Consider the following 16,040-nt stretch of genomic DNA (forward strand, 5'->3'; position numbering starts at 1 on the left):
CTCTCAAAATCCATTTCCTTTTCGTCATTATCTCTCTCTCTCTCTCTCTCTCTCTCTCTCTCTCTCTCTCTCTCTCTCTCTCTCTCTCTCTCTCTCTCTCTCTCTCCTTTCAACAGTGCTAGAACCCAGCAGCAGCCCACTGATGCCGTTGTCTTACTCATCATCTATGCAGAGTCTGCTGTGTCTGATATCTTTTTCTTATTCTCCTTGGTGTTGTTGTGATCTGTTTTTCTCCCACCGCTGGCAACTCTGTCTCTACCACTGTCTTCACTTCTCCTGTCACACTGCTCCTTTCTGTCACAGAAGATACACATACACTGCACATACTACATGCAGACATGCAGACACAGATACAGATACAGACACAGACACAGACACAGACACAGATACAGACACAGACGCAGACGCAGACAGACAGACAGACAGACAGACAGACAGACGCACGCACGCACGACCTCATGTACGCACACACGCACGCGCGCATGCACGCACGCATGCGCGCACACTCACAGTGGCGGAAAAATTGCACACTGGGCCCCAGGGCAAGACACTTATCGGGCCCCCTATACAGCTTGCCAAGCTCACAATAGGGCCCCCACCAGCAACACGGGAGGGCCCTGGGCCCAGGGGCAAGCGCCCTGCTCGCCCTCCCTATCGCTCCTCCCCTGCACACGCACGCACCTGGTTTCTGGCTGAGCGAGTAGAGAAAGGTCTTGCGTGGGTCCGTGTGGTCTCGGAAGGTGAGCTGGAGCAAGGAGCCGGACTTCTTCAGCTTCTGCATCAGCCACAGGCCTGTAACGTAACACAACACACACACACACACGCACACACACACACACACACACAAAATTACACATCAATATGTCAACGCAAAGCAATGTTATTAGTCGGTCTCTCACTTTATACAGTGCCGAACAGAGATGACAGCCTGTCTTTAGAAAACCTCATTCTCATTCTCATCAGCAGTCTTGCAATTATTTATCTAAACATTATCTCGTAACAAAAAAAACTTAAGAGGCACATTTTCTGTGTCCACCCTTTGGAGGATTATGCCGATAGTAATCAAAAGCACAATTTCACACTCAGAGAACACAATCCATCTCATGGCAATCTCTCTTAAAGCTGAACAATTAATTCTAGGTCACTGGTCGACTTGTCTGGACGAGTGACCCAAGATGGGGGTTGCAGGGCATGGGGAGGCATGTCAAGGGGGTCAAACGTGAGGCCAAAGGTCAGATGTCAGCAGGGGTCAGTGCTTGTGTGGTGTGTCGTGTGTGGTGTGTAATGTATGTGTGTGTTTCCGTGTGAGTGTTTGCACGTGAATATGCATGTGCATGCATGTTTGCATGTGTGTGTGTGTGTGTGTGTGTGGGGGGGGTGCAAAAAGGTGAAAGGCCAAAGGTTGATGAGGTCAAGTTGAAAAGCTTACGCTGAGGAGCGTGCTACTGTTGTCTACAAAGTGAATATTGCAGAATCAATTCAACAACATTTAACCACAGAGAGTAGGGCCAACAAGATATGTACTCATTTCAACTGTCTATGTGTGGAATGAACACAGCAAAAAATGTATACCTGAAGAGAGAGAGAGAGAGAGAGAGAGAGAGAGAGAGAGAGAGAGAGAGAGAGAGAGAGAGAGAGAGAGAGAGAGAGAGCGAAAGACAGAGAGAGACAAACAGAGTATGTCATTTTGTGCATTCGTGTGTGCGTACGTGCATGCACAATTCCATTACCTGTGCTGACGAGAGTGCTGTTGTTGTAAAGCGTTCCTAGGTGTGGTCCGGACAGGGAGAGGAAGGTGTGCAGTTTGCATAGGTAGCATCGGAACCGAGGTCGGGTCAGAACCGAGCGGATAATCACATTGCCCAGGGAGTGCCCAATGAAACTGCAATGACAAGAGGACCAGAGTGAGGACAAGAGTGTGTGTGTGTGTGTGTGCGTGTGTGTGTGCGTGTGTGTGTGCGTGTGTGCGTGCGTGCGTGCGTGCGTGCGTGCGTGCGTGCGTGCGTGCGTGCGTGCGTGCGTGCGTGCGTGCGTGTGTGTGTGTGTGTGTGTGTGCGTGCGCTCGCGCGTGTGTGTGTCTGTGTGTGTGTGCCTGTCTGTCTTTATAGGAGTGAATCTGTCTGTGTGTATCATGCGTTTATGTAAGTAAATGACAGCTCTTCTATTTCCGCACGTTAAATGATCTCATGGTTTTAAGCACTATCATTTTACATCACTGTCAAATACTTTGTGAAGTATAGACTTTGTGAAGTTTCTCTAAGACTGCCTTAATATTCTAATGAGACATCGCAACTGCTGATGTGTTGACAACAGATGTGTGCTCCACCGCAACTCTATTCCCCAGAGTCTTGTCCTTCATAAGTTTGAAGACGAACAGACTTTGAGAAAGTTTCCGTTTAGCTTTAAAATAAGTCACAGCTCGTTAGCCACGTTAGCTAAATGAACAGTGTATAGAGTCTTCTATAGATCTGCACTTTTTCATATTTTCCCCCTGAAGAGCACACACACATGCACCCCCCACACCACCACCACCTCTCTCTCTCTGTTCATAATACTCTGATCCCAATAAAACACACCTACTCTACCTGTAGTTTATATAAAGTACTTTATGATGATTTCTTGTCGATTTTGTGGTTGTCTGGTGGCAGCGGCAGTGGGTCCTATTTCAGTGGTGTAAGTTAAAACACTCCGCTGACGACATATCATTTTACAATGCTGCCACCTACTGACAAAGCTTGGTCATGTCAGGCTCTGTCAGATTTTGTAAAGCATGGGTGGGGAACCCACCTTTTCCAGCCCCCGATATGAGTTTAATGTTATGCAGCTTCACATAAAATATGACACGTTTTGTAAAGTAATCTTAGAAATTAGATTTGCATTACAATAACAGTATATTTTCAAGGGACCTAGTGAAGGTGTAACCTGGTTCTCACGCAGATGGAGAACCAGGCTAGTGAAGGTGGGGTCTGTCGCTAAGGTGGCAGCCTCCAATTTAGGCCAAGAGTCCAGGGGGAAATCCTGGTTTGTGTTCATAGTACCGCCCTTGGTGGACTTTATACAATTTGAAGTGGCCCCTCGAATGAGAAAGCCCCTCTCTTTTGTAAAGGGATCACACGACTGAGGAGAATATGTTTGTACTGTATATACCTCTGTGCCCTTATTAACATCTGAAAAGCATGTATGAACATTTGAAGGGTTTATTTGCAAAACGGTGTATCTCCATTTTGTAGAATGTTGGGAAATTTACATTTTTGCATTGGGAATTCCATTGAATTGCATTGCAAATTGCATTTTTTACAGGTTAAAAAAGTATGTTCTCAAAATATTTGAATGGTAAGAATTCACACATAGGTTGGGACCTCTGAACAGTCATTTGCAATAATAAAATGCGAAAGTCAAAAAATGGAGATACACTGTTTTGCAAATAAACCCTTCATTTGTTGAAATGTGTGATTCTGTATGTGATGCATATACTGTACACTTTCATTTCCTTTGGCATCAAAGACTTAACTCTATTCTACTCTTCTCTAATAATACTAGAAGTAAAAAAAACCCTCTTGTTTCATAAAAAGTCATCAAAAAAGTAACTGACTTAGCCCCCCTACTTCTTATTCATTACAATACAGGACGGCTTGCTTCTATTACTGAACCACAGTCACCATCAGCACAAAAACAGACATGGAAGTGCCTACAAGACTGCAAGAATTTGCCCGTGTTTATGAATTTTCAATGCCCCCCCCCCCCCCCCCCCCCCCCCCCCCCCCCCCCCCCCCCCCCCCCCCCCCCCCCCCCCCCCCCCCCCCCCCCCCCCCCCCCCCCCCCACCCCCCCCCCCCCCCCCCCCCCCCCCCCCCTCTGCCCCCCCCCCCCACCACCTCTGATAAAGCAGACGAACTCTCTGGGAAACCCATCAGCAAGTAATCCCTTAAGGGCTTAAAGACTATAAGCCATAAACACGGTCAGCATATAAACACTCCACCACACCGTACTGCAGCACATTTGAACTGTATTCTGGTGGTAAACATGCAGTTGTTTTTAGCTGATGCTGCTGTATAACTGCACACGGGAGATACACTACATGAACTGCCGAAAGACAATGGCAATGGTGTGTGTATGAGTGTGTGACAGTTGGAAATTGGGTATTAGGGGTGTTTCTGGGGACTCATAAATCTAGCTGTGACCTAGAAGCGCTTCTGTGGGTGGATGCTACTTGTGACTGCTTTACAATAGACCGATAAAAGACTTTAAGGATCCTACAGAGTTTTTTGGGTCTTTGTTCTTTCATCTAGGGAGTTTATACTTGGCCTCTACAGTATCTGTGTTTTCCTGCACAACAATAGGAAACTGTATGAAAGAAGCTGATTATGTGCTAGTTGTATACCACAGTACAGTACAGATAGAATGTTCACTCTGTTCTAATGCAACATGCACATGTATTAAAGTGTGTTGTATACTGTATGTGCTTCCTTGAACAGGCCAAGATGGTCTTGAAACATTCAACCTATGTGCTTCTTCTTTGTCTGCTCTCACAAATCCCACAAACAATACTGAAAATGCATCACTAAACTGAATCATACGGTTTTATGCTGTAAGTTTTCCGTGCGCTTATGAATGACCTTATGCAAAACACACACACACACTCACACACACACACACACACAAACATGCACGCACGCATGCACACACACACACACACACACACACAAACACGCACGCACGCATGCACACACACACACACACACGCGCACACACACGCGCACACACACACACACACACACACACACACACACACACACTTTTCTTCTGCACACTGGTTTTGCACCGGCCATTCATTTCAGTGCATGCAACACGAAAGTGTCTGTGTACTGTATGTATGTGACAAATAAATTAAACATCCTTGTATCCTTGCGTCCTTGAAAAATCATGGAATATGAGAAGTAGTATCACATAGGGCAGTGGTTCCCAACCTATGGGCTGGGACCCCCCTTATGGGTCGCCAAAGATCCAACGGGGGTCGCGGAGCCCTCTTGATTTTAAGGGGTTTCGTTTTAAATATATATAGCCCATGTTGAATAAAAGACAAAGCATTTAACTAATAAATGCATGGACGCAACAAATTGTAAGTGCTACATTAAACATTTATTCTATATTTGACCAAAGACGAATTGAGGAATAAAATAACTAAAATAAGTTATCGCAGGAAACGGAGGGCATCTTGTGACTCCGTCTCGTGCGGGCGCTCGCGTGGTTGGGTCACCAAAGCTTAAAATAGTAAAAACATGGGTCCCCTAGGAAAAAGGTTGGGAACCACCGACATAGGGATACAAAGGGGTCAGTGGCCCTGGGATCACATATCGTAAATGCTTACAAGTGACGACAGAGAACAGTGGCAATAGTGTCACGCTATTCTCTTTGGTATGATTTATTTCTTATTGGTTTTCTTGGTGGCGATAGGGTGTAATTTTGTTTTGACTGAATGGAAGGATAAAAAGACTGATGGTTGGTGTGGGGGACTGTTAGGATGTCTGTGTTATGGGGCCTGTCCAGTGGTGTGATTACGGGCGTGACAGATTGACGGTGAAAGCTGTAAGAATTGATGGACAAGTCAGACTCAGAGGATGGTGGCACACAGATTTTTGTTGCGATTCATTTCACCCAACCTTGCCTGACCTTGCTGCAAGAAATAGAAACTTCTAAGTCGGGGGGCGAAAGCACTCATGAGACATGAAAGAGGAGGCGAGAAAAGTCTTCAAAAGCTGCAAATGGATTGAGACGTGGCATTGCGTTACGAATCTGTTTTGGACTGTTATTTCATCTTGAAGGCCTACCTGATCCGGTTGATGGTGAGGTTGTAAAGCTGAATGTGCTGAATGATCTCGTCCAACAGCCTGTCTGTCATGGTGTCAAAGTCGGCAAACGTGTCCGTCTGGAAAAGCAAACAAGTGTCACATCAGCCATCTGCGGCAACTTGAGGAGGATTGTATACTATGTGTTTTATGTGCAGCCCAGAGCCAGTCTCGAACCTGTTCAAAATTGGACAACTCGGAAACACTTTATTTTAGTGTTACATCTATTAGCACTAATACATACAATGTGCCTGCATAAGTAACTTGTAAGGCCTGTACTAAGCAAAATCAAACATTTGTTAGGCGTGTATTTGCAAATGTCTTGTTCATGCACAATAAAGGATTTATTACCAATTTAACCTTCGTAAGGCCCTAGTAGGCCTTGGCTTTTGCTTAGTACATGCCTTACAAGTTACTTATGGAAGCATTAACATTGTATGTATTAGTGCTAAAAGATGTAACACTGAAATAAAGTGTTACCGACAACTCTACTCCCACTACTGTTGCAAATGTGTGCCATCATATGTGTTGTGTCTAGAATGTGCTGACTGTTTTTTGTGTGTGTATGACTCCATATTGTGCTCCCTATAGTTTTGAGAAATGTCACTGCCCCCCTTCGCCTTCCATGTGTTATGCTGCATTGCAAATAAAAACAATAACATGATCATTGGAAAATTTGTTCAAAAGCATTTGATTTATATGTTTAGCTGTGGGCAATGAATGAATGAAATCAATGAAATTTTGCAAAGGATTCAGTATTGCATTACTTTCTACGTATTCAACACACTTTTAAAACATGCTGAAAAGATAACGCGATAGTACTGAAAACTAATCCTCTGCTTTAAGTTTTTTTTGCGATGTTACTAATACGGCCCGCTTGAGGTCCACATGGGTTGCATGCGGCCCCCGGACCAAAATGAGTTTGACACCCCTGGCCTAGGAGCTCTGGGTTCAAGTCCCGGCGGAGCAACTCTACTCCCCTTCACTGTAAATTTTCTCTACAGTAACATTAACCTTCATATCATTATCTCCTGTACGTACCTGGTTCCGCTCTGACATAAGGAAATCCAGTCTGGATCCAGGTAAGCCCAACTCTATGAAGGTCTTCACCAGCCGCAGGTCTGCACTGTTGCCTAGAGGGCGGGGAACAGGTGTCAGAGGTTTTGGTTACCAGGGTTGCCAGATGAGGCTGATGATTTCCAGTCCAAAACATGCTCAAAACCCGCCTAGAAGCACAAAATCCGGCCCAATTCTATTGATTTCTATGGCAGAAATTGGGCGGGCTTTTCTGCTAAATGCCATTTTTACCCGCACACGGCCATCCCAAGCAGCCCAATTGGGCGGAAAACAGCCCAATCTGGCAACACTGGTGGTTAGCAGGGGCGTAGTAGCAGCAAATTCTGGGCCCTATGTACAATCAGCTCCAGGCTCCCCTACCCCCATATATTTGCATAAATCGGACTGTGTGTGGGCCCCCTATATATATACATAGGACCCTGGTGACTCAGTCACACTTTACCCTCCTGTATAACACCCCTGACGGCGGTTACACAGTCTGCCATCAGGGTTTCATTAGAAACTTACAGACGTCTATGCACACATTGCATGTACTGTAAGCTGTAAACATGCAAGCCAATAAGTAAGTACCGTACTGTAAGTAAGTACGTATGTAGACTTCATTTCATGTTTATGCCAAATACAAAGAACGCAGTGACACAAACCAATTGGAAAATGCGGAGTAGGTCAGGTGAAGCACAGTATAGGGGTATTTTTCCAGCATATTATTAGAAATAAACTGTCTGGTGTGGGTCTACCTTGCTTGAGTATCAGCACTGTAGGCCTCCGTCCAATATTGTATTTTAGCTACAATGCGCCATAAGGGAAGTCTGCAAAGGTTTCAGTTTCCTGCACTAAATTTGATAAACAAGAAGGCAATAGCTTTTAAAGTTCAAGCAAAGTGCCCACCCACTACACAGTAAATATAGGCCCTATTGAAAATGTCTCAACTTCTTGCACAAAGTGCAAAACACTCTGGTCCAATAGGCTAGGAAGCCTGAGGTATTGGTTCCAATTGATGTCGGCATAATAACTTCAAAATCATTTGAACATACTGTGTAGTATTTGCTGCAACTGTCTCGGCTGTCTTTTTCCCCCAGTAGTAGACCTACTCTCTATGTCAGGGGTGGGGAACCTATGTCTGAAGGGCCGTTTGTGGCCCTTGAGGCCGTTTTATCCGGCCCCCGAGACAATTCTAATGTTATGCAGCTTCACATGAAATATGACATATTTTGTAAAGGAATCTTAGAAATTACATTTGCAATAAAAATAAGTTATATTCGGGGGACCTAGAGAAGGTGGGGTCTGTTTTAAAGGTGCCTGCCTTCAATATAGGCCTAAAGTGCAGGGGTAAATCCTGGTTTGTGTTCATAATACGGCCCTCGGAGGACTTTTACGGCCCTTGGAGTAATTTGAAGTGGCCCCTCAAATGAAAAAGGTTCCCCACCCCCTACTCTCTATGTCAAATGAAATAAGCAGATCAGGAACAAATATAAGCCCTTTGGCACCACCTGCAGACCGTAAGTGGATTTGCAAAATGTCGATTTGTACAGTGACCAGGAACTGGTTTAGTTGCTGTTGCTATGAGAAAGGTACACCACATGCTCTCACTGGCATATGCCTAACTTGTAAATAGGACAGGATATATGGTGAGATTGTAAAGGGAGAGAGTTGTTTTGCTATTCAGGAAAGGGTGAAAGAGCGACCTGGATGTGGTGTCTTTTTCTAATTTCAGGCCAAGGTCTTTAACCCATTTTAGCCTAAGCCCTTTTTGTGCCCTTTCCCTATTAAAACCTAAATATCTCAGGCTCCGAAGCACATAAAAACATGAAATAAGTTGCATATTTTAAGATAGAACCTTCATTTTGCATTATAATGTGTTCATTGAGCTCTAACATACCCACATTTTTAATAAATCAGCTCAAATCTCAAGAACCCTAATGCAGCGTATATGTCACTCCAGGACACAATGGGTTAAACCAGTCAATAGTCAGATGCATGTTAAACCCCAGAGGGACCAGCATTGCAATATTATGTCACATTTAAGTCTTCTTAAACCTTCCTTGCCTGATTATCATTGACTTTCAAATCTCGTACCGAGATGTTGGTCTGAGTGACCAAGAAGATAACAAACAACTTTTTTCCAAACGGCCTGGTCAACCCACCTCCCTCGGTTTGCTACTGGTCGAGGCCAGAAAAGAAAAGGCTGTGCTGAAGTTTAAACCAAACGTTTTCTTAGTCCGAACAGAACATCACTGCTTTAACCACGTCAGTCAGTGGTGTAGTCTACTTTTTTGAAGTGGGTATACTGTTTATTAGAGCTTTTTTTGAAGTGGGTATACTGTATATATTTATGCTATTCTAAATAATGGATCAATCAATTTTAAGTGGGTATACTGAAGCCCCTAAAATTTAGAAGTGGGTATAATCTGCACACCTGCGTTCTATGTAGACTACACCACTGACGTCAGTGCCTTGGACACACCTCTACCCAGGGACCGTAGAGCTGGTCAAAGTTGATCGCTTCACGACAGAGTGTGTGTAGTTCCCAATTTCTCCGGAGCTCAAAAACAATTTGTATCGCTCCTGTCATGACCAGGAGGGCGTGGCCTGGCTAAAACCGTCTCTCAGTTAGATAACTAATGGGCCAGACTATTTTGCTCTGTAACACGTTTGAATGGTAGTATGTGTAAATAGGTCTGATTATTTTGTCTTAAGTAGAGTGACACAGTCCACCCTCTAATTCATTACAAGCCATTAGTGATGTGGACCTCTGAGTATTTGTCTACTTTCTAAAGTTGTTTCGGGAATTTGGTCCGACACACTTCTATTTGTAGGTATTACATGCAAATCCTTGCCTCAGGATAGCTGCGGTATTGAAAACCAATACAAAGCAAAAAAAAAAAAAAGTAAGCCATTCAGCACTTAACAGAATGAGGTCAAATACAGTTCTCATTCAATCTGCTTACTGTTGCTGGAGAGAACAAAAAACTTAATTACCTACGAGTGAACCCATTACTCATGAATGCACCCATTAATAACAAAGAGTCGCCCATATTGGGGTCGTAATTAGTTACTGCTATCATTTGTGTGCCGTTGCTCTGTGAATAATTGATCACACACAATGGGAATAATGGAATTAGATTTGTTCTGAGTAAGCACGCATTTGTCACAACAGCATAAACAATTAGCATGTTACAGCACAAATAGTGCACCCCGTAAAAACAGTAAGGCCCTACAAAAAATGTATATACAGTAGGTTCCTATTTGTTTTTGTCACTAAGGCTCAAGTCAGGCTAGTGTGATGTATGTGTAACACGTACTATAATCAACACATAGACATGTTTGGTTTATTACACTTTTAGAAGTTAAGTTATACACTACTCTCCTAAAGAGTTGTCGCCTATCCATCTATTTGGAATAGCAGCTAATAACCTGACTTTCAATTAATCACTTGGCTTCAGAAGTCACATGAAAGCTACAACCCTCCCGAATGAAAATGTATGTACAAAAATAAATTTCATGTACCAAAGAAAGATTGACCCTTTATTGAACACAGACAGGGCAGATTTTCACAAGACAAAAGTTTTGTCGCCTATCGAACATAATGTGAAAATGAACAGATAAGTCACTTCAAAACACTTCAAACACGCAGATCGGGTGTCATACTTAATCACTGATTCACTCTCACCTCTCCAGAAAATCAACTTTGGCCTTAGGTGTATGTTTAGGGTCATTGCAATCATGGAAAGCAACTCAATGAAAATCAATGGAGTTCAATGACAGATGGTGAAATATTCGCTATTCGTAGAGCAATACATGTTTAACTTCATGATTTAATCAATGATAAAAGCCCTCAAACACCTGCAGCATGCATGCAGCTCCTCATAAGAGCTGTATCCGTACCATGTTTCACTTTATGCACCATTTCTCTTTTTTCATATTCTTCATATCCAACACCATATAGTTTTGATGCAATCAGTTCTAAAATGGTTGATCTTGGGATCTTGACTTATGAGTATGAGTCCCATTAGCCTTCATTTTTGTCAGAATTAGGCCTGACATACTCTTGGCTGGCTTTTTTGAGACAGGACAGTGGGAGAAACTTCTTTGGTGTTAAAGGTGAAGAATTTGGAAAAAATACATGGTGCCTAAAGTCAAACATGGGAGGGATACAGCTCTTATGTGGAGCTGCATGCATGCTGCTTTTGTGTGAGGGCTTTTATCATTGATTACATCATGAAGTTAAAAATGTATTGCTCTACGAATAGCAAATATGTCACCATCTCTCATTGAACTCCATTGATTTTCATTGTGTTGCTTTCCATGATTACAATAACCCTAAACATACATCTAAGGCCAAAGTTGATTTTCTGGAGAGGTGTGAGTGAATCAGTGATTAAGTATGACACCCGATTTGCATGTTTGAAGTGTTTTGAAGTGACTTATCTGCTCATTTTCATGTTATGTTCGATAGGCGACAAAACTTTTGTCTTGTGAAAATCTGCCCTGTCTGTGTTCAATAAAGGGTCAATCTTTCTTTGGTGCATGAAATTTATTTGTGTACATACATTTTCATTCCGGAGGGTTGTAGCTTTCATATGAGTGACTTCTGAAGCCAAGTGATTAATTGAAAGTCAGGTTATTAGCTGTTATTCCAAACAGATGGATAGGCGACAACTCTTTTGGAGAGTAGTGTAGTTATTCTTATGAGGAAACTCATGTAATTTAATTCAGATGCTTTTTTCAACCAATTCTGCTCTGTTTAGCATCTGGTAGGCTACTTGTTTTGTGTGTTTGACTATTGATTGCACCTTATATTCACTTTACTTTATTCACTTAAAGGGGTATGTCACTATTTTTGAGCTTAATACAGTTAAAATTGTTGGCCGGGGTTTATAAAGGTGGTAAAGTATCTTATTTTTCATGTTAAGCGTTGTCTTGCTTTAAGACAAGTTGAAAGAGGGAGCATGTCGCTAAGCTAGTGAAAGTCAATGGATCCGTGTAGCATGCTACACGGATCCATTGACTTTCACTAACTTAGCGGCATATGTAATCACTTTACATATTTACTATTCACTTTATCATTGTCAGAATCAGCCTTTAAGACCAAGTGCACATCCAGTATACAATACAGTATGTATAAGGAATCTGACTCTGGCAGGTGATATGATTTGTAATTTATGAACTGTTTTCAAAAAGGGCAACAAACCAAAAAGTAAACCAGCTTCTGACTAGCCGACCAACCCATTAACTGACCAACATAGTGGCGTGTAGTTACTGCACGTAACTTAAATTATGAACACATCACTTCAAAGACATGAATATTGTTTTCTTTCTCTTACCATCAAGGCCATGGACACACACAACAAGATGGATGCCATCGTCAAATTCCTCCTCATCCTCTTCCGGGGGAAAGTAGGGCAGGTGGGAGGCCAGGTTGGGGAGGTCACTGTACAGGGTGGCCTGGAAGTGCAGCTCTTTCAGCAGGTCCTCTTTGGCCTTGTAAAAACTTTAATACATAGACATACAACAACAAACATGTTGCACTTCAACAAAGATCAAACTTGGAGAGGATTATTAATGATTACACAGTGTTATGTTCCCTTATAAAGGCAGTAACTGTAACACTGAAACTTGGAACTAAGACATTGTTAAACTACCGAGTCATGTGGTATGTAGGCTTTCATTAAGTAGTGGTAATGCTTTTATTTACTTTCTGAAAAGAAAGAAGCTAAACATCCAGTCAATGTATGTGTAATGAAGACAGTATTTCCTGCCTAAGCTAGAATAGCACTACACTGGCTGAAAGACTGTCGCACAGACAAATAAAGAAAATGTCTACTGTGAACTTTTGCTCATACAAATTAGAGGTTTTAACAGTCAAAAAAAAATACTCACAAGATCATCCTCTCATTGGCATCTTCATCTGCTCTCTCTGTTGCCGAATTGGTTGACAGGATGCTGAAGGAACCCAGTGGCTGATGGGTAATGGGAGATGTGGCCTGCCGTGACGATATTCCACCAATAGAGGGCGACTCCCTGAGGACAGAGGAGAAGGGAAGGCAGGTCGGGGCGCAGGAGACAGACATGTTGACGACCTCCACAACCTTCTTGTTCATGAAGGACAGCCCGGAGGAGGAGCCTTTGGAGCCTTGTCCCGCCTCTGCCTGCTGGGCTTCCATATCATTGGACGCCAGACCTATGAGGTCGCTACACCGGTGCCTCTCATTGGTTGCAATCTCTGCAACGTCAACAGGCATTAGCGTAGCGTTGTCAGGTGTGGTTGAGAAGCCGTCAGCTGCTGCTTCAATGGCATTCAAGTGCTGATCTACAACACCATGATCTTCTGTCGAGAACAGCGGGAACAACCTGGGGCCATTCATGTCATCTGCCGCTACTTCCAGATCCACCTTGTGCTCGCAAACCTCAGCATCACACCCGCAGAGCTCTAGGTCCCCGTCGGAAAGGCTGGTGTTTTCAGAGCAGTCATCATCCAAAGACTCCTCCGTAGCTACTCGCGCTTTCTCCACACGCCCTTGGCCCGACATGAAGTGCTGGAACATCAGCTCTTCGGGCACAGTGCTCAACATTGACGCTGCGTTCATGTCAACCTGGCTTTGCGACTCCCCGTTGACACAAGGATTCAGATGGCTATCTTTAGGATCACCTCCGTCTGTGTATGCTGGGTTTGATACCCATCCTTCCTGACCGCCAGCCAGCTGATCCTCACCAGGTTGCTGCCATCGGGTTGAGCCTGTGGGCTCCAACCTTCCTCCTCTTCCAATTGGCTCACTCTCCACATCTGTTTCTATTCCACTTGTCGCTTCGCTTACTCCTTCCTCCCTTCTCCTCTCTTCTTCACCTCCATTCCGATCCATCCCCCGCTTGCCCTCCATCTCTGCCTCGTCCTCCACACCATTGCTGTTGTTGTCACTCTTCTTCACGGCCTCTGGGTCCTCCTCATCAGGACTGCTGATGTGCGGTGCCGACGCCGACTTGGTGAGCGTGCTGCTGCCCCCTAGTGTCTCCTCCCGTAGTCTCTCCTCATCCTCCTCGTAGGGTAGCGAGCTGATGGAGGTGAGGGAGGCTTGGGTGCCGCTCGGCAGGCTGCCGTGACTCTCCGTCTGCAGGCCCTCCAGGCTGCCCGGGTGACCCGACCTATGACCCCTGACCCCAGCCTGCTGGAGCAGGAGCACCTCACTTCCACCACCTCCTCCTCCTCCTCCTCTGACACCTCCTCTTCCTGTTCCTACTCCTCCTCCTCCTCCAACTCCGCTTCCTTCCCGGCCCAAGCGGGCCTCCGACGACCAGGCCACAGAGCTTGGCTCGCTCTCGATGCCCGAGTCGGAGATGACGGACGAGGAGCGCTTCATGAACTTTGATCCCCCCAGGTGGAGCCGGTCCTCGCTCCGCCGTGCGTCTGCTGGATGTTGAGGAGAGGTGGTGGTGGTGGTGGGAAGGGCTTGCGTTGTATACATGCTACTGGAGAGGGTAGGGTGAGTGTCAGCATCGCTGTCATCTCCTTCTTCAACCTTGTCGCTGCCAATGTCCGTCATGTCTGGCTCAGGAAAACTCGGCTTTTCATCCCCATCCTGTAAATCCACTCTCGATTGGTCAATTTCCGTTGTGTCTACTTTGGTTCTCGGGTCCTCTCCCCGTGAGGAATGCAAGTTTGAGTCTTCACCATCTTGGAGGACGGTGGTCTCTAGTGCAGGGTCTGAACATGTTTTCGGAGACTGGATGATGTGGACCGTCTCCCCTTTATGCGAGTCCAGTTCAGTGGGTCTGACATTGATGTACCTAAGGCTTGATTCCGGACTATTTTGCAGCTTTGTATGCCTCTCCGTCTCGCTCACCGCCTTATCCCGATCCTGATCGTTTGAAGTGCGTGAGGTTGACGATGCGAGTGTTGTATCGTCACAGGTCAGGTCAGTCGGCTGTCCGCCGACAGACTGGGCCACGCAGGAGTCTTCACAAGATTCAATCACTTCAGCGTCTGTCTCCTGGCCAATTAGAGAAATGTAGGTGGGCAGGTCCATGCAATCCTCTTTGCCGTCTGCGTTTCCTGACGGCGGCTCCCCAGACACATCAGGTGAGTCCCCGTCCCCGTCGCCGTCCTGCAGTTCTTCTTCTTCTTCCAGGCTGGCACCTCCGTAGGCAGCCGTGGTGGCGGGAGGATCGGTGGGGGATAGAGGAGGCGTGTTGGCATCATGCAGCGTTGGCACTTGTGGTTCCCACTCTGCAAAGGGACTCGTTGTTAGCAATGCTGATGGTAGAGACAGAGTTCATCATGCAAAATTGACTTGTGAAACTGAGCTGAATTTGGATAACCGAAAGGGTTAATTTAAACTACTGTTTTTTTGCGGCCGGATTGTGTATGGAGTTTCTAATTGTTTAACAGTAATATGTGTTGAGAGAGAGAGGTAGAGTTGCGTCTGTGGGTAGGCTTTAAACACTTCAGGTGCAGGCATTATTAGCCCTGAAGAAGGTTGCACGCAACCAAAACGCACTGGCTTGATGTCCCACTTAGACAAATAAAGGACTTTTAACTTTACTTCGGAGCGCCTCGGACCCCCTCTCTGGTCTCTACAAGTAATATGTGTTACTTTGAAGTCCTTAAGTGCATACGTAAGGTCTAAAGTGCTTTGTAAATGAATGCCCTGATAAGTTGTCCTTAAATGGAAAACGAAAAGCAATTTTCAACACAATGCTCACGACTCACCCAGTCTTGGACACTCCACATATCTGTCTTCGAAGATGATGGGCAAGCTGTTCCAGTCCCCGTCGATGTCCAGACACTCTACCGGCAACGGTGGCATCCTGGTCAGGTAGTCCGAGCTCCGCACGTCCCCTGCCACCTGGCTGTGTCTGTTTATACTAAAGACAGAGAACATTGTTTGTTGAGCAAGTTTTTATTCACATAATCACGCTTTATTGGCTCAGATGTCATGGTTTCCACATACACAAGTAGAGTTTTTAACTTTCTTTTGAAAGTTAAGGTATTCAGTTCAATACTATAAAAGCATTATATTATGTCTGATTTCCTGATTAACATTTTGTTCTGGTCTTACAAACGTACAGCTTCACATCATTTTGCTTCAAGCTAACAAGCATCAGAAAACACTCATCAGAGGTG

General features: G+C 44.8%; 1 protein-coding gene across 1 annotated transcript in view; it reads right to left on the reverse strand.

Annotated features, from left to right (window-relative positions):
* The window catches only part of fam135b (family with sequence similarity 135 member B), a 158,328-nt gene that overhangs the window by 7,932 nt on the left and 134,356 nt on the right, over window positions 1-16,040 (reverse strand). The window contains exons 12-18 of the mRNA XM_063185903.1: window positions 15,627-15,781; window positions 12,803-15,143; window positions 12,247-12,413; window positions 6,887-6,978; window positions 5,828-5,925; window positions 1,731-1,882; window positions 682-792 (exon numbers count right to left, since the gene is read on the reverse strand). Coding sequence (XP_063041973.1) covers window positions 682-792; window positions 1,731-1,882; window positions 5,828-5,925; window positions 6,887-6,978; window positions 12,247-12,413; window positions 12,803-15,143; window positions 15,627-15,781 — 3,116 coding nt within the window. The remainder of the gene's footprint in view (window positions 1-681; window positions 793-1,730; window positions 1,883-5,827; window positions 5,926-6,886; window positions 6,979-12,246; window positions 12,414-12,802; window positions 15,144-15,626; window positions 15,782-16,040) is intronic.

This window comes from Engraulis encrasicolus, chromosome 20, assembly GCF_034702125.1.
Source record: "Engraulis encrasicolus isolate BLACKSEA-1 chromosome 20, IST_EnEncr_1.0, whole genome shotgun sequence".
Classification (NCBI taxonomy): Eukaryota; Metazoa; Chordata; class Actinopteri; order Clupeiformes; family Engraulidae; genus Engraulis; species Engraulis encrasicolus.